The sequence below is a fragment of the Coregonus clupeaformis genome, chromosome 7 (genome assembly GCF_020615455.1).
Source record: "Coregonus clupeaformis isolate EN_2021a chromosome 7, ASM2061545v1, whole genome shotgun sequence".
In the NCBI taxonomy this organism is placed as follows: domain Eukaryota; kingdom Metazoa; phylum Chordata; class Actinopteri; order Salmoniformes; family Salmonidae; genus Coregonus; species Coregonus clupeaformis.
In genome coordinates this window covers 75,621,936-75,637,715 of record NC_059198.1, presented here as the reverse complement: position 1 = coordinate 75,637,715, position 15,780 = coordinate 75,621,936, and the positions used below count along the sequence as shown (strand labels likewise).

The window sequence follows — 15,780 nt, the reverse complement described above, 5'->3', positions numbered from 1 at the left end:
ACCTGAGAGAGTCGCTTTCCATTGTCATGTGGTGCTGAGTTCCGATTCTGTCGCTGTCGGCTTCTGTGGTGCTGAATCTCTGATCGCCGCTATTACAGCTTGTTTGTTTAGCCTACTTCAGCACCATTGGACCTTTAAATCATGTGACAAAGTCACCAAATGCTGTGTTATTATAAAATGCAGTGATACTATGGAGCTAGCTACTCTGCGTATGGGCTAATTCTCAGTATAACGTTGGTTGTGGCAAAATCAGATGAGTAAGTAGCGTACCTTGCCTGAGACTTGAAGGCTTGAGCTGAGCTCCCAGAGCTAAGCCGAGTGGTGGGCAGAAAGCTCGGCTAGTGTGCTCCTTGGCAGGTCCATGGGCTTCATGAAGACCAGAGATCCACCATACATTGTTGTTGCCATAATTCCATGATATAGGCCTATACATCAATGTGTGTGTCAAGAGGGTGTGGTGGAGTGGTTGGCACATAATACCCCTGCCTCCCACGCGGCGCCCCCCTCGGTCCCTCCTGGTAGCACTCCTCTCCTCCATACATCACGTGACAGTAGCTCCAAACAGCGCGAGTCTCATCATCAGCACCGCATCCCCGGGCAAGCAGCCTCGAGACCCACCGATCGACCCTCAGTGGTCCCTCATCACAGAGACGATAATAACGGAGAGGAGGTAGACTAACGAGGCCATGCCGGGGCCCCGGTAAACCGACAAAACATATTTTCTCTTTGTTCGCCTCGACGCACCGCTCGCTGCCTCCGAGGAGGATCCGCGGAATAGCTCTCTCTGCTGGAGTAGAGGAGGAGACTGCAACAGAGGGAGAACGGATAGATTTGTCTACCGTATAACCTAATGGCAGAGCGTGAGGCGTCGCCGTTACCACTGGAGGTTCGCGCCCGGCTGGCGGAGCTGGAGCTCGAGCTGTCAGAGGGTAAGAACAAACCCCGCGCGCACCGTTTTTCCGTTAACGTAGAGGAATCTCTACAGTAATGGCCCGTTCCCCCAGACCCCACTTTCTCTCCCCTGCTCCGCCCCTCCAGATGTTTGTCAGAGCTGCCCTCCCAGCCTGCTTTAGCCGGGACAGGGTGAGGGGAGAGCAACAGCCCACTGCGGAATTGACCCGCCTGCCTTTGTCTCTCTGGTGGTGACGCCGACACAAACCCGGTATTTGACCTTGAAACCATTGGGGTGTTAAGACTTGAAATACGTTTGTTGTCCGTGCGTCCACGGGCCTGTGTGCGTGCGTGTATGTGTTTAGGCCTATAAGTGTGTGTCATGCTCAAACGTATGAATTTAATAATATCAATGCAACACTGCGTGACAGGATACGGTTCTGTGGTGTGTGTTCGTGATCAGGCTCGGGCTCGGTGTTTTGGCCTGCACACTCAGCAGCTGCTGCTGCTGATGATGATAATGATGATGATTTGGGTGTTTTTTTTCTGGCGACGATTGAATCTAAAATAAAATAGCCTACACCGAATCTGTTAAATCACAACCAAGCGGATTCACCAATGGAATTCGGAGATTATTTTGCAGCGAGTAATTGTTAGATATATTGCGCATTTGTCTCTGCGTTATATAATGTTGACATATTTTATTCATATACATTGTCTGCTCTCTATATATTGCTGTCAACGCTCCTGGTGTATGTTGTGTGTGTGGTTTACATCATGGGCTAGCGTGTTAGGGACACACTGTTGAACGCCTATAGCCTAATGGTGATGTGTTGACGTTTTTCATTGCAGCCAGTAGCGTATTTTTAATGCTATTATTGTTGGATCCCAAAACCAGCTGTCCCTCCATAGGCTGTTCATCAGAGCAGAACCAGGACATGACAGGTACTGATGGCGATACAGGTGCTCTACTGGAGATAGACAGGTGCTGTATGTGGACATGGATTGATGACTACTGACAGGGATGTGTTAGGATACATCATGGTCTTTATCAGGTGTCGCTCTGTCAAAACATTGTTGATGTAGGCCCATCACTAAAAGCTTTATTAAAAGATCACTTGTGGAAGCAGTCAAAGTGAGCAGACAGTACCATTTTCTGCAGTGGTTCTGTTTTTGTCCAGCTTCTTTGGCTACACACTATTCTCCCACCTTCCTCTCTTCCTTTCTCTGGCCCATCGAGTGACCAGGGACAGGGACAGGGTATGTGTGTGTGTGTGTGTGTGTGTGTGTGTGTGTGTGTGTGTGTGTGTGTGAGCCCCCTGGCCCAGCTCTGGACACGCATGTGGAGACAGAGAGGACTCTGGGACACAGGTTTCAGCCTGACAGCCCAAGGTCCCCTAGCATGACGTGTTTGTGTGTGTGTGTATGTGTATGTGGCTGGAAGTGGATTTGGTTACTATGGCCGTCTTGTGGGTGGAATGGATATGTTTATGACCACATGAAAGGAGGTTGTGTGGATACAGAGATAAAATGAGAAATAAGAGAGAGTGAAAGAGGGAGAGAGGGGGTATACAGAGTGATAGAGAGTGAGAGGGAGAGAGGGGGGGTATAGAGAGAGAGTGAGAGGGAGAGGGAGAGAGGGGGGTATAGAGAGTGATAGAGAGGGAGAGGGAGAGAGGGGGGGTATAGAGAGTGATAGAGAGTGAGAGGGAGAGAGGGGGGGTATAGAGAGTGATAGAGAGTGAGAGGGAGAGAGGGGGGGTATAGAGAGTGATAGAGAGGGAGAGGGAGAGAGGGGGTATACAGAGTGATAGAGAGTGAGAGGGAGAGAGGGGGTATACAGAGTGATAGAGAGGGAGAGGGAGAGAGGGGGGTATACAGAGTGATAGAGAGGGAGAGGGAGAGAGGGGGTATACAGAGTGATAGAGAGGGAGAGGGAGAGAGGGGGTATACAGAGTGATAGAGAGGGAGAGGGAGAGAGGGGGTATACAGAGTGATAGAGGGAGAGGGAGAGAGGGGGTATACAGAGTGATAGAGAGGGAGAGGGAGAGAGGGGGTATACAGAGTGATAGAGGGAGAGGGAGAGATGCCATGCCAATCTGTGTGATTTCATTAGTTCATTGGCTGTAACCAATCACAGCTGGGCGTTGATGTGATTCTGGCGATCAGTGTGAGACACACACAGCCGACACACACACACACACACACACACACACACACACACACACACACAAATACACACTATTTCCAATTTTCTATGATTGCTAACAATTTTCAGCCACTTGAAGGAAAATGGAAGTTTCAATAAAATGTTCTTCTGCATCCAGGAAAATGAAACTTTGCTTTAACTGGTTGTGACATGGATGGACTATATATTCCCTCTCAGCTGTATTGTATGAAAGTGTGAGAGTGAGAGAATATAATTTGAAGAAAGAGAGAATAGGAGATCGAGAGGAGCCATAGAGCTGTTATGAACTCTGATATTTCAGTGGGGTATTCACACACACACACACACACACACACACACACACACACACACACACACACACACAGGCAGGTATCATTAGATTAGCCCAGTTTTTACATCTGACGCTTGAAATCCAAGATGGCCACCAGGCCTTCTCCAGGAGAATGGTTGCTAGGCAACTCCCTCCCTGCTCTGCTGCGCTGAGAGAGGAAGATGGCGTCTCCCTGTGGACTGAGTGTGTGTGTGTGTGTGTGTGTGTGTGTGTGTGTGTGTGTGTGTGTGTGTGTGTGTGTGTGCACGCGTGTGTGTGTGTGTATGTGTGTGCTTGTGAGTGTGTGTGTGCCTGTGTGTGTGTGTGTTTGTGTGCAGAAACAGGAATGCCGCCATGCTGTTGCTGATCTGCAGAAAGGCCTCAGATATAAAACACACACATGCTGAATAACATAGCGAGGAACAGATGAGCAGATTGGACCCAGATGTTCTGGCTACCCTCAGATTGTGAAACACATTCTCTCTCTCGCTCTCTATCTCTCTGTCTCTCTCTCTCTGTCTCTATATCTCTGTCTCTCTCTCTCTGTCTCTATCTCTCTCTCTCTCTCTCTCTCTCTCTCTCTCTCTCTCTCTCCACACACACAAACACGTCATGCTAGGGGACACTCTCTTTCACTCTCTTATTTCTCTCTCTCTCTCTCGCTCTGTCTATCTCTCTGTCTCTGTCTGTCTCTCTCTCTCTCTGTCTCTCTCTCCCTCTCTCCCTCACCCACACACACATACTTACATACAAACACTCGCTCTCTCACACACACTCACTGTGTCTGAATTTTTTCTATCTCTCTCGCGCTCTCTCTCTCTCTCTCTCTCTCTCACACACACACACACACACACACTTTCATACACTCACTCTCTCTCTCTCTTAAAACACACACACACACTGTAGAAGGGTTAACTGATACTCTTACACTCAAAACAACCTCTCTCTCACTCCCCCCTCTCTCTCTCCCTCTCTCTATCCCCCCCTCTCTCTGCTAGGTGACATCACACAGAAGGGTTATGAGAAGAAGCGGTCTAAGCTGATCAGGGCGTACGTTCCTCATCCTGGAGGTACATTAATGCACAGTCCGTCCTCTAGTAGAACACCTCTATGCAGCACATCTATTCTAGACCCACTGGGTTTAACCCTCCTTCTTTAATCCCTGGCTCTCTCTCACTCTGGGTCACAAGATACTCTGTATTACTCCCAATACTCTCAATGTAGCAGCATATTCAATATGCTGAAAGCTCCTTCCACACTGAGAGTGTTTGGTGATTTTTGTATCTTTCTCTGTCTGTGGCTTGGATTGTATCTTTTTGACTCGCTCAATCATTTTCTGTGTGTTTTTCTCTGTGTGTGTGCTTGTCTCTGTGTGTGTGCTTGTCTCTGTGTGTGTGCTTGTGTGTGTGTGCTTTTCTCTGTGTAGGAATGGAGGGTATGTCCCACCACCCCCTCTTCGGCCCCCCGTCTGCTGCTCGCTTCCACAGACGGCGCTCTTCTGGAACACGCGATGAACGCTATCGTTCAGGTACACACACACACACAAACACACACACACACACACACACCTTAACTACAGATAAGGTGCTGAACGTCACCTTAGAACAGAGTCATTCTAACTGTTGGTAGACTCACCTTTAGATTGACCTTTCATTAGTCAACATATAGATAGAAGTGTTTTGATTAAATTGACTAATACAATTCCTCTCTCTCCAACACCATATCACCCCCCAGACGTCCACAGTGAGGCGGTACAGGCAGTGTTAGCCAGACATGTGGAGAGCAAGGTGGCAGTGCCCATGCCCTCCAAACGACGATCGCTGGTGGTACAGACATCCATGGACGCCTACACACCCCCAGGTGAGACACACACACACATATCAGGTTATGATATGATTATGTTAGTGTTATGCTGTAGTTGTGTTGTATGAAGGTTGTATGAAGGCTACTGACCCTCACTAGGCCTGTCCTCATTCTCTTAAACGGTTAAGTTCTATTAAGGTTGTAGTAATGTTAGTTATATGCTATGCTACGCAGTTATGTTGTATGAAGACTACTGACCCTCACTAGGCCCGTCTTCATGGTCAGATAGGGTTGGGGTTAGGTTGTGTTTTGGTTAGCTATGGGCTGCAGTTATGTTGTATGAAGGTTGTATGAAGGTTACTGACCTTCACTAGGACTGTCCCCACTGTGCTCAGACTCTTCGTCGGGCTCGGAGGAAGAGGCGGGGCCAGGTGATGACATGCCGGGGATGGAACATTGGATGACTCGCCCCGCCCACTTAGGTCCAGCTCACCTAGGCTCCACCTCCTCGTCCTCCTCGTCCACTCAGAGCGGCGGCAGCGGCAACGCAGGACGACTGGCTGACTCGCTCGCACACGCCCACCTCTCACACCCACACCTCTCACACCCACACCTGACCCAGTCACACCACGTGTCAGCTCACCACTCACAAACACACCACGGTGAGTACAACTTCACTTTGCTTATTTGTGTAACAGTGTGTGTGTGTGTGTGTTTACATCTAATTTGTGTTTGTATGTGTGTGTCTGCAGGTATAGGGCACCTGTCTCTGAAGCGTAAGCCAGCTCTGGGTGTGGCGGAGAACGGAGGCTCTCTCAGAAGATCCTGTGAGTTCGGTTCTGATATGCTGTGGCCTCCACCACTGGAGTCTGACGGTCAGTACGCACACACACACACACACACACACACACACACACACACACGTGCACACACACCTACACCTTGATCCTTTTTATACATGTACCATACCACTGCTTTAACACTCTTTCTCTCCCTCTCGCTCTCCCTCTCTCTCTCTCTCTCTCTCTCTCTCTCTCTCTCTCTCTCTCTCTCTCTCTCTCTCTCTATCTATCTATCTATCTATCTATCTATCTATCTCTCTCTCTCTCTCTCTCTCTCTCTCTCTCTCTCTCTCTCTTTTCTCTCTCTCTCTCTCTCTCTCCTTCTCTCTCTCCCTCTCTCTTCCTCTCTCCCGCTCTCTCTCTGTCTCTCTCTTTCTCTCTCTTTGGTCTCTCTCTCTCTCTCCCTCCCTCTCTCTCTCTCTCTCTCTCTCTCTCTCTCTCTCTCTCTCTCTCTCTCTCTCTCTCTCTCTCTCTCTCTCTCTCTCTCACTCTCTCTCTCTCTCTGTAGAGAATCACTCTGCTCCTCCTGATGTAACTGGCTACTCATCTGACTCCTCCCACTCCCACCCCCACTCCCACTCAGAGCGCCACATAGGAACCATCGCCCGAAACACGCAGAAGTACGGCAACGCTGAACGCATGGAGACTGGAGACGGTGTCCCGGTCAGCAGTCGCGTATCTGCTAAGATCCAGCAGCTAGTGAACACTCTGAAAATGCCTCGTAGACCTCCGCTCAGAGAGTTCTTCGTTGATGACTTTGAAGAACTTCTAGAAGGTAGGAGCTATCAACCAATAAATCAGTCAATCAATAAATGAATATTTAAGTATGGCTATCTGAAAGTTTAGTGAAAGGTTCTGCATTAATCTTTAGTATTTGTCTCTGTTTCTGTTTCTGTCTCTGTCTCTCTGTCTCTGTCTCTGTTTCTGTCTCTGTCTCTGTCTCTGTCTCTGTCTCTGTCTCTGTCTCTGTCTCTGTGTCTGTGTCTGTGTCTGTGTCTGTCTCTGTGTCTGTGTCTGTGTCTGTCTCTGTCTCTGTGTCTGTGTCTGTCTCTGTCTCTGTGTCTGTCTCTGTCTCTGTCTCTGTCTCTGTGTCTGTCTCTGTGTCTGTGTCTGTCTCTGTCTCTGTCTCTGTCTCTGTGTCTGTCTCTGTCTCTGTCTCTGTCTCTGTGTCTGTGTCTGTCTCTGTCTCTGTCTCTGTCTCTGTCTCTGTCTATGTCTATGTCTATGTCTTTGTCTTTGTCTTTGTCTTTGTCTCTGTCTTTGTCTCTGTAGTCCAGCAACCAGATCCCAAGCAGCGCCGTCCGGAGGGGGCAGAGATGTTAGCAGTGAGAGGAGAGGCCCTGGGGGTGGTGACTAACTGGCCCCCCTCCCTGGAGGCTGCTCTCCAACGCTGGGGCACAATTAGCCCTAAAGCCCCCTGTCTCACCAGCCTGGACACCACTGGCAAACCTCTATATGTACTCACATATGGTAACTACACACACACAGAGTCACTCACACATACACACATCACAGGAGGCTGGTGAGGGGAGGACGGCTCATAATAATGGCTGGAATGGAGTGAATGGAATGGCATCAAACACATGGAAACCATGTTTTTGATGTATTTGATACCGTTCCACTGATTCCGCCCCCAGCCATTACCACAAGCCCGTCCTCCCCAATTAAGGTGCCACCAACCTCCTGTGACACATATACACACACCACACAAACACACCGCACACACACACAGCCACACAGTCACGCCACACAAATACTCACTCAGCCCTGTGTTGTGTCCATAGGGAAGCTATGGTCTCGAAGTGTCAAGCTGGCCTTTAACATCCTCCACAAGCTTGGCAGCAAGCAGGAGCCCATGGTGCGACCAGGGGACAGAGTGAGTACATATAGAAGATCCATCCCTCTAATAACATAACACAAAACACTGTATTTGTGCTAGTTATGTTATTAATAATGGATATCAGAATTAAGGACAAGACGGATTGTAATATTTTCTCCCTGTCTGTGTTCCTCCGATCCCCTAGGTGGCACTGGTGTTTCCTAACAATGACCCGGTGGCTTTCATGGTGGCCTTCTACGGCTGCCTGCTGGCTGAGGTGGTCCCTGTACCCATAGAGGTGCCCCTCACACGCAAGGTACGTCTACATACATCTGGGTGTGAGGAAAAATGAATAGTCAGGGGTCCAAGCACAGAGCCCTGGGAACACCTTATTTCATTGACATACTGTATGTTGTGTTGTATAAGCAATAAGCACATATTGGGCTCCCGAGTGGCGCAGCGGTCTAAGGCACTGCATCTCAGTGCTTGAGGCGTCACTACAGACCCCCTGGTTCGATTCCTGGCGGTATCACAACCGGCCGTGATTGGGAGTCCCATAGGGCGGCGCCGGTGTAGGCCGTCATTGTAAATAAGAATTTGTTCTTATCTAACTTGCCTAGTTAAATAAAGGTTAAATAAAATAAATATGTATAGGAGTTTTTGTGTTGGACATGAACGTGTCTGTCTTGTCCAATAGGATGCTGGCAGCCAGCAGATCGGGTTCCTATTGGGTAGCTGTGGGGTTACCGTGGCGCTGACCAGTGATGCTTGCCATAAAGGCCTGCCCAAGAGTGCTACAGGAGAGATACCACAGTTCAGAGGTAAGTGAATGTGTGCGTGCATGTACATGTGTTCTAAGAATCTAGTTCCTAAACAGTGTATGAATGCAGCCAAATTATTCTCTCTCTCGCTCTAGGGTGGCCTAAGTTGCTGTGGTTTGTGACTGAGTCGAAGCATCTCTCCAAGCCTCCCAGAGACTGGTTCCCTCACATCAAAGATGCAAACAGCGACACAGCATATATAGAGGTAACACAGTCATTACATTTCCATTACAAAGATAACTTGTTATGTAAATCAATCCAAATTGCTTTAGCAAAAACCTAAGGGGTTTTTAATGTACAGTGTATTCGGAAAGTATTACATTTACATTTACGTCATTTAGCAGACGCTCTTATCCAGAGCAACTTACAAATTGGTGCATTCACCTTATAGCCAGTGGGATAACCACTTTACAATATGTTTTATTTATTTTTGGGGTGGGGTATTCAGACCCCTTGACTTTTTCCACATTTTGTTACGTTACAGCCTTATTCTAAAATGGATTAAATCGTTTTTTTTCCCCTCATCAATCTACACACAACAGGTTTTAATTTCTTTGTGCAAATGTATAAAAAATAAACACATAAATATTACATTTGCATAAGTATTCAGACCCTTTACTCAGGACTTTATTGAAGGACCTTTGGCAGCCTCGAGTCTTCTTGGGTATGACGCTACAAGCTTGACACACCTGTATATGGGGAGTTTCTCCCATTCTTCTCTGCAGATCCTCTCAAGTTCTGTCAGGTTGGATGGGGAGCGTCGCTGCACAGCTATTTTCAGGTCTCTCTAGAGATGTTCGATTGAGTTCAAGTCCGGGCTCTGGCTGGGCCACTCAAGGACATTCAGAGACTTGTCCCGAAGCCACTCCTACATTGTCTTGTCGCCCCAGTCTGAGGTCCTGAGCGCTCTGGTTTTCTTCAAGGATCTCTCTGTACTTTGCTCCGTTCATCTTTCCCTCGATCCTGACTAGTCTCCCAGTCCCTGCCGCTGAAAAACATCCCCACAGCATGATGCTGCAACCACCATGCTTCACCGTAGGGATGGTGCCAGGTTTCCTCCAGACGTGACGCTTAGCATTCAGGCCAAGAATCTTGTTTCTCATGGTCTGAGAGTCTTTAGGTGCCTTTTGGCAAACTCCAAGCGGGCTGTCATGTGTGTTTTACTGAGGAGTGGCTTCCGTCTGTCCACTCTACCATAAAGGCCTGACTGGTGGAGTGCTGCAGAGATGGTTGTCCTTCTGAAAGATTCTCCCATCTCCACAGAGGAACTCTGGAGCTCTGTCAGAGTGACCATCAGGTTCTTGGTCACCTCCCTGACCAAGGCCCTTCTCCCCTGATTGTTCAGTTTGGCTGGGTGGCCAGCTCCAGGAAGAGTGTTGGTGGTTCCAAACTTCTTCCATTTAAGAATGATGGAGGGGACCTTCAATGGTACCCTTCCCCAGATCTGTGCCTCGACACAATCCTGCCTTTGAGCTCTACGGATAATTCCTTCGACCTCATGGCTTGGTTTTTGCTCTGACATCCACTGTCAACTGTGGGACCTTATATACACAGGTGTGTGCCTTTCCAAATGTACATGTACATTTACATTTACATTTTAGTCATTTAGCAGACGCTCTTATCCAAAGCGACTTACAGTTAGTCACATTATTATTATACTTTTTTTTATTTATTTTTCATACCCCCTGTGGGAATCGAACCCACAACCCTGGCGTTGCAAACGCCATGCTCTATCAATTGAGCTACATCCCTGCCGGCCATTCCCTCCCCTACCCTGGACGACGCTGGGCCAATTGCGCGCCGCCCCATTCAATTGAATTTACCACAGGTGTACTCCAATCAAGTTGTAAAAACGTCTCAAGGATGATCAATGGAAACAGGATGCACCTGTGCTCAATTTCGAGTCTCATAGCAAAGGGTCTGAATACTTATGTAAATAAGTTATTTCTGTTTTTTATATGTAATAAATTAGCAACATTTTTGAAAAGCCTTTTTTCGCTTTTTATCGTTATGGGGAATTGTGTGTAGATTGATGAGGATTTTTATTTATTTAATCAATTTTAGAATAAGGCTGTAACGCAACAACATTTTCAAAAAGTAAAAAAAGGTGTGAATACATTCCGAATGTATTTGTTACTCTACACATTTCACTTTCATTCTCTCTCTCTCTCTCTTCTCTCTCTCTCTCTCTCTCTCTCTCTCTCTCTCTCTCTCTCTCTCTCTCTCTCTCTCTAACTCCCTCTCTAACTCCCTCTAACTCCCTCCCTCTCTCTCTCTCTCTCTCTCTCGCTCTCTCTCTCTCTCTCTCTCTCTCTCTCTCTCTCTCTAACTCCCTCCCTCTCTAACTCCCTCTAACTCCCTCCCTCTCTCTCTCTCTCTCTCTCTCTCTCTCTCTCTCTCTCTCTCTCTCTCTCTAACTCCCTCCCTCTCTAACTCCCTCTAACTCCTCTCTCTCTCTCTCTCTCTCTCTCTCTCTCTCTCTCTCTCTAACTCCCTCTCTCTCTCTCTCTCTCTCTCTCTCTCTCTCTCTCTCTAACTCCCTCTCTAACTCCCTCTAACTCCCTCTCTCTCTCTCTCTCTCTCTCTCTCTCTCTCTCTCTCTCTCTCTCTCTCTCTCTCTCTCTCTCTCTCTAACTCCTCCCTCTCTAACTCCCTCTAACTCCCTCTCTCTCTCTCTCTCTCTCTCTCTCTCTCTCTCTCTCTCTCTCTCTCTCTCTCCCTCTCTCTCTCTCTCTCTCTCTCTCTCTCTCTCTCTCTAACTCCCTCTCTAACTCCCTCTAACTCTCTCTCTCTCTCTCTCTCTCTCTCTCTCTCTCTCTCTCTCTCTCTCTCTCTCTCTCTCTCTCTCTCTCTCTCTCTCTCTCTCTCTCTCTCTCTCTCTCTCTCTCTCTCTCTCTCTCTCTCTCTCTCTCTCTCTCTCTCTCTCTCTCTCTCTCTCTCTCCCAGTACAAGACGTGTAAGGATGGGAGTGTTCTGGGAGTGACGGTGATGAGGATCGCTCTGCTAACTCACTGCCAAGCCCTCACACAGTCCTGTGGCTACACAGAAGGTAAGACACACACTCTACACACACACACACTCTCTCTCACACACACACAGTTACACATTGCCAGGTAATCTCTCTCTCTCTCTCTCTCTCTCTCTCTCTCTCTCTCTCTCTCTCTCTCTCTCTCTCTCTCTCTCTGGCTTCAGTGATCTCATGACATCTGTCTCTCTTTGTCTCCTTCCCTCTCTTGCTCCACCACTCCCTTCTACCCCCTCTCCCCTCTGTCTCTCTGCAGCGGAGACCATAGTGAATGTTCTAGACTTTAAGAAGGATGTGGGACTGTGGCACGGCATCCTCACGGTAAGACCTGCTACTAGAGGTCAGGTGTCAGGGAAAGTATGATAAGGTGTTAAGGGTTAGAGGTTAAAGGTTATGTGTGTCTCCTATCTCCAGAGCGTGATGAATATGATGCATGTGATCAGCGTTCCCTACTCTCTGATGAAGGTCAACCCGTTGTCCTGGATACAAAAGGTCTACCACTTTAAAGGTCAGACACACCCACCTGTCAATCAACTGCTCAATAGTAAATGAATATGTCAATCTACAAGACATTCTTATGAAGTCATATGTCAATCATTCAGGCAGTATATGATCTCAGCTTTGTGTTAACACTGATGTCAACACTGTGTGTGTGTCTCTCCAGCCAAGGTAGCGTGTGTAAAGTCCAGGGACATGCACTGGGCTCTGGTGGCCCACAGAGAGCAGAAGGACATCAGCCTGAGTTCCCTCCGGATGCTGCTGGTCGCCGACGGATCTAACCCCTGTAACTCTACTTCCTATCTATCAAGCTATGTTTCTCCTAGTCCTCTCTATGGTTCTCTTAGTCCTCTCTGTTTCTCCGAGCCCTCTCTATGTTTCTCCTAGTCCTCTCTATGTTTCTCCTAGACCTCTCTATGTTTCTCCTAGTCATCTCTATGTTTCTCCTAGTCCTCTCTATGTTACTCCTAGTCATCTATATGTTTCTCCTAGTCCTCTCTATGTTTCTCCTAGTCCTCTCTATGTTTCTCCTAGTCCTCTCTATGTTTCTCCTAGCCCTCTCTGTTTCTCCTAGTCCTCTCTATGTTTCTCTTAGTCCTCTCTGTTTCTCCTACTCCTCTCTATGTTTCTCCTAGTCCTCTCTATGTTTCTCCTAGTCCTCTCTATGTTTCTCCTAGTCCTCTCTATGTTTCTCTTAGTCCTCTCTATGTTTCTCCTAGTCCTCTCTATGTTTCTCCTAGTCATCTCTATGTTTCTCCTAGTCCTCTCTATGTTTCTCCTAGTCCTCTCTATGTTTCTCCTAGTCCTCTCTATGTTTCTCCTAGCCCTCTCTATGTCTCTCCTAGTCCTCTCTATGTTTCTCCTAGTCCTCTCTATGTTTCTCATAGCCCTCTCTATGTTTCTCCTAGTCCTCTCTATGTTTCTCTTAGTCCTCTCTGTTTCTCCTAGCCCTCTCTATGTTTCTCCTAGTCCTCTCTATGTTTCTCCTAGTCCTCTCTATGTTTCTCTTAGTCCTCTCTATGTTTCTCCTAGTCCTCTCTATGTTTCTCCTAGTCCTCTCTATGTTTCTCCTAGTCCTCTCTATGTTTCTCCTAGTCCTCTCTATGTTTCTCCTAGTCCTCTCTATGTTTCTCCTAGTCCTCTCTATGTTTCTCCTAGACCTCTCTATGTTTCTCCTAGTCCTCTCTATGTTTCTCCTTGACCTCTCTATGTTTCTCCTAGTCCTCTCTATGTTTCTCCTAGTCCACTTTATGTTTCTCCTAGTCCTCTCTATGTTTCTCCTAGTCCTCTCTATGTTTCTCCTAGTCCTCTCTATGTTTCTCCTAGACCTCTCTATGTTTCTCCTAGTCCTCTCTATGTTTCTCCTAGACCTCTCTATGTTTCTCCTAGACCTCTCTATGTTTCTCCTAGTCATCTCTATGTTTCTCCTAGTCCTCTCTATGTTTCTCCTAGTCCTCTCTATGTTTCTCCTAGTCCTCTCTATGTTTCTCCTAGTCCTCTCTATGTTTCTCCTTGACCTCTCTATGTTTCTCCTAGTCCTCTCTATGTTTCTCCTAGTCCTCTCTATGTTTCTCCTAGTCATCTCTATGTTTCTCCTAGTCCTCTCTATATTTCTCCTAGTCCTCTCTATGTTTCTCCTAGCCCTCTCTATGTTTCTCCTAGTCCTCTCTATGTTTCTCCTAGACCTCTCTATGTTTCTCCTAGTCCTCTCTATGTTTCTCCTAGTCCTCTCTATGTTTCTCCTAGACCTCTCTATGTTTCTCCTAGTCCTCTCTATGTTTCTCCTAGTCCTCTCTATGTTTCTCCTAGTTCTCTCTGTTTCTCCTAGACCTCTCTATGTTTCTCCTAGTCCTCTCTATGTTTCTCCTAGACCTCTCTATGTTTCTCTAGTCCTCTCTATGTTTCTCATAGTCCTCTCTATGTTTCTCCTAGTCCTCTCTATGTTTCTCCTAGTTCTCTCTGTTTCTCCTAGACCTCTCTATGTTTCTCCTAGTCCTCTCTCTGTTTCTCCTAGACCTCTCTATGTTTCTCCTAGTCCTCTCTATGTTTCTCCTAGTCCTCTCTATGTTTCTCCTAGACCTCTCTATGTTTCTCCTAGTCCTCTCAATGTTTCTCCTAGTCCTCTCTATGTTTCTCCTAGTTCTCTCTGTTTCTCCTAGTCCTCTCTATGTTTCTCCTAGTCCTCTCTATGTTTCTCCTAGTCCTCTCTATGTTTCTCCTAGTCCTCTCTATGTTTCTCCTTGTTCTCTCTGTTTCTCCTAGTCCTCTCTATGTTTCTCCTAGTCCTCTCTATGTTTCTCCTAGTCCTCTCTATGTTTCTCCTAGACCTCTCTATGTTTCTCCTAGTCCTCTCTATGTTTCTCCTTGTCCTCTCTATGTTTCTCCTAGTCCTCTCTATGTTTCTCCTAGACCTCTCTATGTTTCTCCTAGTCCTCTCTGTTTCTCCTAGTCCTCTCTATGTTTCTCCTAGACCTCTCTATGTTTCTCCTAGTCCTCTCTATGTTTCTCCTAGTCCTCTCTATGTTTCTCCTAGTTCTCTCTGTTTCTCCTAGACCTCTCTATGTTTCTCCTAGTCCTCTCTATGTTTCTCCTAGTCCTCTCTATGTTTCTCCTAGACCTCTCTATGTTTCTCCTAGTCCTCTCTATGTTTCTCCTAGTCCTCTCTATGTTTCTCCTAGTTCTCTCTGTTTCTCATAGTCCTCTCTATGTTTCTCCTAGTCCTCTCTATGTTTCTCCTAGTCCTCTCTATGTTTCTCCTAGACCTCTCTATGTTTCTCCTAGTCCTCTCTATGTTTCTCCTAGACCGCTCTATGTTTCTCCTAGACCTCTCTATGTTTCTCCTAGTCCTCTCTATGTTTCTCCTAGTCCTCTCTATGTTTCTCCTAGTCCTCTCTATGTTTCTCCTAGTCCTCTCTATGTTTCTCCTAGTCCTCTCTATGTTTCTCCTAGTCCTCTCTATGTTTCTCCTAGACCTCTCTATGTTTCTCCTAGTCCTCTCTATGTTTCTCCTAGTCCTCTCTATGTTTCTCCTAGTCCTCTCTATGTTTCTCCTAGTCCTCTCTATGTTTCTCCTAGTCCTCTCTATGTTTCTCCTAGTCCTCTCTATGTTTCTCCTAGTCCTCTCTATGTTTCTCCTAGTCCACTCTATGTTTCTCCTAGTCCTCTCTATGTTTCTCCTAGTCCTCTCTATGTTTCTCCTAGTCCTCTCTATATTTCTCCTAGTCCTCTCTATGTTTCTCCTAGTCCTCTCTATGTTTCTCCTAGCCCTCTCTATGTTTCTCCTAGTCCTCTCTATGTTTCTCCTAGACCTCTCTATGTTTCTCCTAGTCCTCTCTATGTTTCTCCTAGTCCTCTCTATGTTTCTCCTAGACCTCTCTATGTTTCTCCTAGTCCTCTCTATGTTTCTCCTAGTCCTCTCTATGTTTCTCCTAGTTCTCTCTGTTTCTCCTAGACCTCTCTATGTTTCTCCTAGTCCTCTCTATGTTTCTCCTAGACCTCTCTATGTTTCTCCTAGTCCTCTCGATGTTTCTCCTAGTCCTCTCTATGTTTCTCATAGTCCTCTCTATGTTTCTCCTAGTTCTCT

At 47.0% G+C, this 15,780-nt stretch overlaps 1 protein-coding gene across 4 annotated transcripts in view; it reads left to right on the top strand.

The window, feature by feature from the left end:
* The first annotated feature begins 549 nt into the window (after positions 1-549).
* LOC121569302 (disco-interacting protein 2 homolog C-like) overlaps positions 550-15,780 on the top strand; it is a 34,413-nt gene continuing 19,182 nt past the window's right edge. The window contains exons 1-16 of one of the 4 annotated variants that reach the window (XM_041880132.2): positions 550-929; positions 4,388-4,459; positions 4,816-4,917; positions 5,124-5,249; positions 5,588-5,854; positions 5,945-6,067; positions 6,543-6,809; positions 7,307-7,504; positions 7,819-7,910; positions 8,059-8,169; positions 8,551-8,674; positions 8,770-8,879; positions 11,621-11,723; positions 11,956-12,020; positions 12,114-12,207; positions 12,364-12,483. In XM_041880132.2, coding sequence (XP_041736066.1) covers positions 851-929; positions 4,388-4,459; positions 4,816-4,917; positions 5,124-5,249; positions 5,588-5,854; positions 5,945-6,067; positions 6,543-6,809; positions 7,307-7,504; positions 7,819-7,910; positions 8,059-8,169; positions 8,551-8,674; positions 8,770-8,879; positions 11,621-11,723; positions 11,956-12,020; positions 12,114-12,207; positions 12,364-12,483 — 2,053 coding nt within the window. In that variant the 5' untranslated portion in view covers positions 550-850. Of the gene's footprint in view, positions 930-4,387; positions 4,460-4,815; positions 4,918-5,123; positions 5,250-5,566; positions 5,855-5,944; positions 6,068-6,542; positions 6,810-7,306; positions 7,505-7,818; positions 7,911-8,058; positions 8,170-8,550; positions 8,675-8,769; positions 8,880-11,620; positions 11,724-11,955; positions 12,021-12,113; positions 12,208-12,363; positions 12,484-15,780 lie in introns of all 4 variants that reach the window. The other 3 variants (XM_041880131.2, XM_041880134.2, XM_041880133.2) reach the window with 3 other exon arrangements.